This window comes from Alnus glutinosa, chromosome 2, assembly GCF_958979055.1.
Source record: "Alnus glutinosa chromosome 2, dhAlnGlut1.1, whole genome shotgun sequence".
NCBI classification, from domain to species: domain Eukaryota; kingdom Viridiplantae; phylum Streptophyta; class Magnoliopsida; order Fagales; family Betulaceae; genus Alnus; species Alnus glutinosa.
The window spans coordinates 16,417,613-16,428,431 of NC_084887.1; the positions used below are offsets into that span (position 1 = coordinate 16,417,613).

Here is a 10,819-nt window from a genome sequence, read left to right on the forward strand (position 1 = left end):
CGCTACCACAATGTACGTCATAATTAATAGAACAAGCTAACCTGTTTAATTCTCATAATTTCTGGCAACAATATCCTCAAACAAGGCCGAAAGTCGTCCTTAGAAACCATCGCACGAAAGCCTCACCATGTGACTAAACTCTTGAACCAACTACAAAACACGATCTAAAGACCTCTTCCCAGATCTCCCCCTACAATTATCTACTGGACAACAAGACAAAGTAGGCTCCTCCTCCAGAACCAACTCTAATTCCATACAATTCCTTAGCCCCAAGCCAGAAGAAGAGGGAGAGGTGTGAATAGACGGGACAGCCACCAAAGAATCCTCCAGAGAGCTCTGAGGACAGACTGCACAACACCACGGGGAGAAGAACCCGAAGAACCCAACCCGGCCCAAACAACCACAGCTTCACCAGAAACCACCAACACAGAGACTCCGGGAAATCGAGGCGGCGAGACAAAAACCGAGCCACCGGCAGTCTCTGACCTTGCCGGAGACAACCCAACAGACCCGAGGAAGCACGACCGACGGCGCAGAACCTAGAGACTCTCCAGGCTTTAGGACTTGCGAGTTGGGCTTAGGGTTCTTCTGAGCCCAACGTTTTCTTCTCTTCTTCCGCCCAGTAACTTTGGGCTTAAAACCAGGCCCATACAATTCTAGCCATTCACAAACGCTAATTAGAGCCTAGTCCACTTCATCCTTTAACTTCTCAAGCTGGCATTTCCATTCCCATCGAGGAGAATGCGTGTTCCTCTCCCCTGTCAGCTTACCCTCTCCTGCGAGTTTATCACCAAAATGGCAAGAAAGCTCGCCAGACTGAGTCAGACCCATCACGTTCTCTGCAGCACAGCGGTCCTTACCCAGTGGTTCCACTAATAGCATCAACATCTTCTCCACCTCCAAGTGGCTGGTTGCTGTGCGAAGAACCTCCGCAAAAGATGGCGTATCAACTTTGCCAAAAGAACCAGACCCTCCGATAGTAGCACAACTCTGAACCAGCCCTGGTTCCACCAGTTTCCCGAACTTTTTCAACGCCAAAGCTGGACGAACCAGCCCAGACCCAACCGAAACTTTGAGGAAAGCACTAACCTTACCCAACTTAGTGGCGAAGCGGCTCCAGCCCCACCCCCCTTCACGACCTTCAAAAATGAAAATGATCCTTCTCCGACCACCCCATAGCATAAACTGCAACCTCAAGATACATACCAGCTAGATTTCCGCCTCACCTAAAAATGAGAACCTTCGACCCCTCCCTAAAAGACTCGACAAACTCCTTATCCCCGGAGTACAACAGCAAATTCTCCATCGTCGAAGCGAACCACACTATATTTTGAGCACCTAAAAGAACCAACCTGGAGAAACTCCTCCTTTCTTCCAATCTCAACACCGAGGCTCCTTCTACCACCGAGAACACAAAAACTTTTGCGTCAACGAAACACCACCTCTCCAATCTTTTTTCAACCTGAGGCAGAATACCAACAAGTCTTTTTAGCTACTCAAAAAGCATTCTTTTCTATTTTGCCATACTTATTTTCCAAAATAAAATCAAACAGATTATCTATTTCACTCTCTATTCTCTTTAAATATTAATTTTTCATCTACTTACAACTTTTTGCTTCTTTTTGACAATTTAATGTTGGTAAAGACATAAGACATCATAAAAATTTATGTAAGTTTCTTTTCAGCCTCTTTTTCAATACTACTTTTCCTTTATGGTTTGCTTGTGTTAAAAATTTACCATTCAATCTGAACACTCCTGGGCGAAAAATGATAATTGAATGGATAAAAATCATAATTATGTATTTGTTTGGTAAGTAAAAAATCATAATTCTATATTTTAGTTTATAGGAAGAATAAAGTGAGCAGTTTAAGTAGCAAAACTTATAAACCAACCAATCTACTTTCTTCCAATCGATACGCTGTTTTGAAGAAATCATCAACTCCAGGCAATAAATATTTCAGAACTACAAGTAAAAAAAATTATATTCAGAAACAATACACAAGAAAAAGAAACATACTTCAAACTTTTTTTTATTCAGAATATAACACTCCTCATCTAAATAATACTCGGAATTTTCCACGAAGAACGTATAAAGCAACCCTCAAATCAGAAAATGATATCCTCATCCTTTTCTGCAGCTGCAGATAATAAGTTGTGGGCTGAATTTATCGAAATCCCTTTCTGCAAAGATACCTTCTCTGCAAACTGGTCCTCAGCAAACTGCTTCGCAGCTGCAAGCTGCCTCTCAATTTCCCTCTTCTTAAAACCCTGTATCTTCTTTAACCTGAAGAAATCCTCCCTTTCCAGCTCATCCAACTCCCCCTTAATGTAAATTATGGTGTTCTCCAACTTCGGCTTCACAACATTCTCTAGCGCATTAACCCTACGATTAGTGGTCTTGATTGCCTCATCAAGTGTCAGGAATGATGTCTGAAGTGAAGCAAGCTCAACAAGGACCTCGATTGCTTTCACATAAGCCGCACGACAGAGCTGAACTTGTTGTCCACCTCTAGCCAATCCAGTAAGATCATTCTTAGTCTCACCTTCAGTAAAATACTCAAACTTGGGGAGCTTCACACCAGCAATATTTTCTTGCTTTGATCGAACCTTAAGAGATGCATTTTGTACGTTCTCAAGGACAATGTGCTTGATGTTCTCTCCAGCAACATACTTGGCTTCGGTTAGGGCAAATGAAGAGGTCTTCATGATCTCTCCCATTAATTCTTTTGTGGAGACAATCCTTTTAAGAATCTGACGGAACTGCACAGTTAAAGCATCACTCTTCTTCTTGAGCAAAGCATGACCTCTTGTAGCACCAAGAAGGCGAGCTTTAATGATCCCAAGCACTGTCACGGTGGGAACTACATTCAAGCGCTGGTTTTGGCCAGACATCTTTCCAAATATCTAAGCCAAAGATACAAACTGGTCAAACATTGAAAAAAAAAAAAAAAAAGTTGCTTAGTGCATTAAAGAATAGAAGGATATGTAAGAATAAAACAAAAATTCACAACTTCTATAGTTCATTAGAATGATAAAACCAAAACAAAATTGTTTATTTCCTCGAAAACACTTAAAATAATAAATGCCATCAATTCATAATCAAGCAAAATTTCTAACATTACAAGAAACCATCTCTATTCTTCTAAATATTACACACCCAAGCCCAAGTTCCAACCTTAAGATGGTAAGCATGTACTTGTATCTTAGTTTTTTTTTTTTTTTTGATACAGGGTGTCCCACTGTTTTTATGCCAATGTACTTGTATCTTAGTTCCAAGCTTAAAAGGCACTGCTCTAAACTTGCTAAAGTTCCTTCATCATTATCTCCATATCTAAATTCCATTTCCTGCAGCCTTACGCTTCTTTTCTTAATAAAACTTTAATTACCTATCAAAAAAAAAAAAATCCACTTCTTGCACTACTGTACCAGCAGCCACAGAGTCTTACAAATTTTCCTTATTAAACTTAAAAAGCACTCAGAAGCTATAAGTTGCAAAACTTAAGACTGAACAACAGAATTCAAATTAACGTACTCACAATCTATCAAGTATTATTTATATCAATTTATGGAAGTCCATTCCATTAAAACATAACTGAAAATCATATAAGAATACATTATAGTATAAATTACAGCAAACCAAATTGAAAACCATACTAAGAATGTGACCATTAATTCCAAGCAGAATGAACAACCAATATTTGGAAACCTCTAAACTAATGCATTCAGGAAGAGCTGAACAGCCACCGAATAACATCATGTATTCTCGAGGAGCAATGTCCTATTTGCATCCTGAAATATCCTCGAATTTAACTCATACCAAAGAAACATTTTACCATGAGACCTCCTTAATTACTGCAATCACACCATTGTAGCATACCTGATTTTGAAACCCAAACATTTGCAAAGCGGATAGACAACCCACAATTTCTGAGTCCTAATGACGTACTCACAAAAAGTAAAGCCGAAGAAAGTACTTCCAAAAGCAAAAATGGTAGCAGCTAATCAACACGTTAGATTTCTCATAATTTGGGTTAAAAAAAAAAAAAAAAAACTTTTACTCAACAGTCACCAAATTCTAAAACATTTTTTTATATCAGTTTACAATTTTTTTTTTTTTTTTTGGTGGGTCTTCTTTTTTAAAGTCAATCGATCACTCTCTAGCTTGAGCCCTAGCAGAAATACAAAAATCTGAAAGAGATCCCATTCAAAACTTCTTTTATTTGGATTCAGTTTTCTATTTCTTTCTATTTTCTTTTCCCTTCACAGGAAACAAACAGAAAAAGCTAAATCATGCACAACAGAAATGGTCCCAATTGTGGCCATGTTAATCAGGAACTTAAAATCCATAAACAGGAAAGCGTCTAATAATTTGAGCAAATATTTGTGCCAATTCATTCAGTAAAGAAAGAAAGAAAGAAAGATTAGCACTTTTCGAAATATGGGTTCGTTCTTCTAATCCCACTTTGTGTAGATCGGGGTTGAGCTTTGCCTCCAATCCTTAAGGAGAAACAATTGAATGATAGAGTTTTGAGTATGAGATCAGAGAGAGAGAGAGAGAGTGAGACCTGTGATTGGGTTCAAGTATCAGAGACGGCCGGATCGGGAGTTTTACGAATTTTGTGTTACGTTCGATGATTTTGTCGTCTGCGCTCCTTTCGATCTTTTGTGGCCTCTTGCGAACCTTCCTCTCCTCTCCTCAGCGTAAAAAGGAAATCTCTCTCTCGCTCATGAGCTCTCACTTAAACATGTTATGACACAACTCAAACCTCCCATCTCTTAACAAATCGTGAACCATTAAAAAATGAAAGAATGCTAGGTGTACTAAAAATTTTACAGAAGGAATTTTACAAATTGACGTGGCATCTCATATGAGGCTCTACGTCAGTTTAATGGTAAAATTATTCAAAATAAAAAGACAAAACCCAGTCTCACACGCAAGTGAGCTCCCGAGACGTCGAAACCCGCGCACCCCGACCCACCCCAACCCACGAGTTTCTGGCCTGCGTGGGTTTCCGGCTGGAAACCCACGAACACCAGCTTGGTTCCCGACTTGAAACTCACGCACACCGGCATGGCTTTGAGAGGTCCGACCGGATCTCTCAAATGATGCACAAAGACGGAGAGCGAGAGAAAACAGAGATCCAGATTCGGCCGTCGGGGGGTCTCACCGTCTCTATCCAGATCCAGTCGTCGGGGGGCCTCTATCTCCGTCTCTATTCAGATCTCGCCGGTCGTCGGGGTGTCAAGGTTCTGGCTGGACGAAAGTTTTCGATTCCGTCAGGGCTCTGAGGCGTGCTGGCGGCTGGTGGTCTTCGAGGACCTCGAGGTCAGGAGTTTTCCGACATCGCTGGAGGACCGGCTGAATTTTTTCCGGCGATGGGCATTTTCATGGCTGTAGTTTTTTTTTCTTTTTTTTAATCTAAAGGGTATTTTCGTCTTATGCATGATGCCACATCAGTTTGTAAAACTACATTTGTAAAAGTGTTGGTACACCTAGCATTTCTCTTAAAAAATTTACTAAATTATTGAGTTGATATCGGATTTTGGAATTGTATCAAAACCATCCTAAATCCTAATCGTTAATATATATATATTCGACGATAACCTAGTGACATTATATTTAGGATATTACGACCGAAGTTTGTTGCATTAGTCATATGTGGGTCAAACTATGGATAGTCCATTTTTTGTATAGACTTCATGCGACACTTATTTTGTATAGCCATTCTTTTGATGTAAATATTATTTGATTAAGCTTTAAACAGATAGACAGTTAAATGGCTCTCATGTTGTAATTACTTTACTTTATATTATGATAGAGTTTATGCTACAATGTGTTTATCTCTGAAATAATACGTGTGTATTAGGTTAATGTTGGCTTAATGACTAATTGTCATGCCACTATAATGATTTCGTTTTGTATAAAAAAAAAAAAAAAAAAAATAAATCGTCACAACATTAACTCAAAGAGGATCCAAATACTAGTTAATGATGGACTCTTGGGCTCATTGGATTTTGAGGATTACTCAATCTGTGAATCATGTTTGGAGGGTAAAATGACCAATAGATCTATTTATGCAAAAGGTTATAGAGTCAAAAAGTTGCTAGAATTAGTGCATATTGATGTATGTGGTCCCATGAATATCTAAGCACGAGGAGGCTATGAGTATTTCATCATGTTTACTAATGATTACTCAAGATATGGTTATGTGTACCTAACGCGTCGAAAATCTGAAGCCTTTGAAAGATTCAAAGAGTTTTAGACTGAAGCCAAGAAACAATTAGGTAAACATATAAAAGCCCTTCAGTTTGATTGAGATAGCGAATACTTTCTTGGGGACTTTAAAGACAATTTGTGAGAAGTAGGGATTTTATCCCAATTTACTACACTGGGAACTCCCCAGCAAAATGGTCTAGCAAAAAGAAAGGTTAGAACACTCTTAAAGATGGTAAGAGTTATGATGAGTCATGCTACTCTACCTATGTCCTTTTGCGAATATGCTTTAGAAACAATAGCATACTTGCTAAATTTGGTTTCATTCAAATCTGTTTCCAAGATACCTACTGAATTGTGAATGGGTCGAAAGCCTAGTACAAGGTATATCCACATTTGGGGTCGTTCAGCACATGTGCTGAAGGAAAGACAGATAAGCTGGAATTCGAAACGGAAGCATATTTGTTTGTTGGATATCCAAAAGGGACACAAGGTTATTTGTTTTATAGTCATGAGGATAATAAAGTGTTTCTTACCACGAATGCTAGGTTTCTTGAGAAGTGATATATAAATAATTTCAAAGCAAAGAGTAAGATGGTTCCGGAAGAGATGCTAGATTGAAGAAATAATACATCTTCAAATCTCTTGAAGATGAGGTGATTGTATCAAACACACTATAATTAACTACTGGTGAGACACCGAGTACCATCATACTGGGTTGTGTGTGGGAGGATCATCAGAACATCTGATAAATTCATGTTCTTAGGAGAAGCTCGCTCATGAAGCTATACCTGATGAACTTGAATCGGATCCAAGTACTTACGAGGAAGCAGATGATGATGTGGATGCAAACCATTGGGTCAAAGTTATGGAAAATAGATTGAATGTATGTATTCCAACAATGTCTAGACCCTTGTAAAGGCGTCTAATGACATTAAACGTATTGGTTGTAAATGGGTTTACAAGAGACAAACAGGGGTAGATGGTACGGTTGAAACCTTCAAGGCAAAGTTGGTGGCAAAGGGTTTTACTCAAAAAAAAAGGAATCAACTACAAGGAAACCTTTTCGCCAGTAGCCGTGCTTAAGACTATTCGGATACTCTTGGAGATTGCTGCTCATTTTGACTATGAGATTTGGCAAATGAATGTCAAGTCGGCCTTTCTAAATGGGAAACTTAACGAGAACATTTATATGATGCAACTAGACGGGGTTATAACTGAAAACCAAGAGAATATATTATGTAAATTGAAAAGGTCCATTTATGAAACATCGGGTTTGATAAGACAATCAAACAATTTGGTTTTGAACAAAACCTCGATGAGCCATGTGTGTACAAGAAGTATCAAAGATAAGATAGTAACTTTTTGGTGTTATATGTTGATGATATCCTACTCATTGGAAATGATGTAGGGAGATTATCAATAGTAAAGATCTAGTTGCCTAATTAGTTTGATATGAAGGACTTAGGAGAAGCAAGCTACATCCTAGGGATTAATCTCTTGCGAGATTGAAGAAATAAGATGATAGGCTTACCCCAAGGTGCATATATAGATAAGTTTTTAGCAAGGTTTAACATGATAAACTCCAAGAAAGGGTTACTTCCCTTTCGACATAGAGTTCCTCTTACCGAGCAATATCATAAGATACTTTAAGAACAAGAGCAAATCAAAGTTGTTCCTTATGCTTCGGCTGTAGGAAGCTTCATGTATGTTATGCTTTGTACTAGACCAGACATATGCTTTGCAACTGGTATGGTTAACAGATATCAGTAAAACCCTGGACCACCACAATAGGTAGCAATGAAGCATATACTCAAGTATCTTCAAAGAATGAAGGATTATATCGTCTACCAATGTGAGGATTTGACTACAACTAGTTATACAGATTCCAAGTTCCAGTCAAATTGTGATTTTCAAAAGTCTACCTCAAGGTTTGTCTTTACCCAAGGTGGAGGAGCCATTAGTTGGAGAAGTGCTAAGTAATCCTGTATTACTGACTCCACTATGGAAGCTGAATATGTTGCGGCTTGTGAAGCAACAAAAGAAGCAGTATGGCTCAAGGATTTTATAAAGGATCTTGGTGTTATGAGGATAGAGTTGTCTCCTATGACATTGTTTTGTGACAACAATGGAGTTTATAAAGGATCTTGGTGTTATGAGGATAGAGTTATCTCCTATTACATTGTTTTGTGACAACAGTGGAGAAGTTGCACAATCCAAGGAAGCGTAGGAGAGGGAAACACATTGAGCACAAATATCATCTCATTAGAGAGATAATAGCTCGAGGAGATGTAGTCGTAACAAAGCCTTTCACTAAGATCTTGCCACCGAAGATTTTTGAATCTCACCTAGAGGGAATGAGAATCAAATGTATGCTTAAATGGAATTGAGGGCAAGTGAGAGTTCTTTAGAGATTATGCCCTAAATCCCAATGTTTTATGAGTGACATTCTAGTTTATAATGAATAAAGTTATTATTTACTGATCAACTTAATTGGAAATATGGCATATGATCCTTTTACAAGTTTTGTTATATTATTCGTATTATGCATGCGCATGGTCCTTAGATTACATTGAATATGGTTTATGGTATGAGTAACAAGGTTATCACACAAGGCCTTAAGCCATAAACCTTGTAGTTTTAAATATTTTCTTGTTTGCAATGGTAATGAATTTGGGAATTCCATTTGTGAAGACCGTTACATACCAATCATAATGATTTATCTTGATCGAGCGAAGTTGGAGACTTCGGATTGATGTGTAGGTATTGTGTAATACACTGAACAGACAATGGAAATTGTTTTTCCTCAAAAATGTTGTCAATAAGAATGACTGTAACTCCCAAAATTTCTTATAATATTGATTCGAAAAATCTTGAGAATTTAGATGTCAAGTGGATGTCACTTAGATTCATTTAGGAATGAGACATTTATTGCGGTCAAAATTCTTAGTGCGTTAAATGATCACGTGTAGCATTGTGAGAAAAATTTTCTCTTGAAGAAATCCAAGTCCTTTATTCAAATTATAAGAATTTTTTCTTTGATATAGATTTTATGGATTGAATTATTCTCAATCGTTGGCCAGGGCATTTTGGTAAAAAACAATGCCAAAATAGTGATGTACATGGTGAAAATGTTTTCACAAGTACGAGAAAAATCAGTAATTGAATGATAAAGAGGTAGATAATTAAAGTAAGTGTCATTGGCTTTTATTTTGCTACAAAAGATTTCATGGAGGAATCAAGTATCAATGTTAAGAATGTCTAAGGGATTAATTGTATTAATAAAAAAAACAAATACCATAGTGCAATTGCATTTCTTTAGTAGAATTAAATGTAATTAAATAGGAGCCTCGTGACAGTTACTGAGAAAATTAGGTCACAGGCCTATTAAGCTAGTTTTATTTTTTCCTTTGGGTCCCTCACCAAGCAAATGTAAATTAACCAGGTACATTTTTTTATTTGGGCTTAAGAAATTTAATTTCTAAGACAAACAGGGAAATTAGCATTGGGCTAAGAAGAATTGGACTAAGCTCGCTCAAAGCCTTAGTCCTAGATGCATGGGAAGAATTTTTTTTCTCCCCATGACTGTGTGGCACTAGGGGATTAATTCCCCTTGTGGCAAAATCCCAGTAGTATTAAGATTCTATTTTTTTACTCCTATTGCTACTCCTATTAACCTAAGCATATAAATAGATAGCTCTGTAACTCTCATAAATTACCAATTTACCCTAGTTTTTTAGTGTTTATTAAGAACTTAATAATCTTGATCTATTTCAAGAATAAACAAAATGTATTGTGAAGTGCAAGTTCAGAGCCCACACTCTCGGTTATATCTAGTAATTGGTAAAAAAATCTGAAGGTCTCAAGATCCGTTGGAGAGATTACGATTTTCTGAGGAGCAAGAAGAAAAAGTTTTTCTCTATGGCCGAGGAATGGTTGTACAACAAATAAATAATCATGTTCTTGTTATTTATATTAAAATACAATACATGTAAAGTTTAATCTTAATTTGAGAATTTTTATGCAATATTCCCAACAATTTCAAGATCAATCCAATAAAAAAAGCCACACAACCGATCATACTGTAGACACACAAGCCGATAAAAAATGGCAAAAAAGAAAAGGGAAAATAACAACCACTTCATACCTTACATATTTACACAACAATAAAACCTTCTTTCGAAATTATGTTCTGATGCACAATTTGATTTCACATTTGTACAATGGAGAATCGTTAGATCTTGCGTCAGATGATCTTGAATTGTTTGATGAACCCACATTTCTCCATTCTCATGTCCAGAGGAAGAACTAGCTTTCAACCAAGCTCATGTCGACAGGAAAAACAGAGTTGCCCAGATGATGAAAGACATGAGTTTTAGGAAAGCTTTTGTCCAAAATATCGATTTAGGATAACCAGGTGTCTTTGATCGAGTGTTAAAATCAGATGAGGGGTATCATGGGTAGTTTAGGGTAAAAAGGGCACGTGAAATGCACACGTGGTATCCTCGGTTATAAAATCCTAATGGAGGGAAGGGTGGAGTGATTGAAAGGGGTTGAAAAATGAAACATTCCTATTGTAACTTTTGATAGTTTGAAGGCGGCAT

At 37.5% G+C, this 10,819-nt stretch overlaps 1 protein-coding gene across 2 annotated transcripts; it reads right to left on the reverse strand.

The window, feature by feature from the left end:
* Positions 1–1,920: 1,920 nt before the first annotated feature.
* LOC133861672 (V-type proton ATPase subunit D) lies at positions 1,921–4,760 on the reverse strand. 2 transcript variants are annotated; one of them, XM_062297457.1, is made up of 2 exons: positions 4,567–4,760; positions 1,921–2,905 (listed from the first exon to the last, which is right to left on the reverse strand). In XM_062297457.1, exon 2 carries the CDS (start codon positions 2,891–2,893, stop codon positions 2,108–2,110), a length of 786 nt encoding a protein of 261 aa, XP_062153441.1. In that variant the 5' UTR covers positions 2,894–2,905; positions 4,567–4,760; the 3' UTR covers positions 1,921–2,107. The 2 variants fall into 2 exon arrangements, with proteins under 2 accessions (XP_062153441.1, XP_062153442.1); XM_062297458.1 differs by having other exon boundaries at positions 1,921–2,923.
* Positions 4,761–10,819: the final 6,059 nt, after the last annotated feature.

Coding starts and splice junctions, on each gene's coding strand:
- LOC133861672 (XM_062297457.1), bottom strand. CDS start 2,893: ATGTCTGGCCAAAACCAGCGCTTGAATGTAGTTCCCACCGTGACAGTG.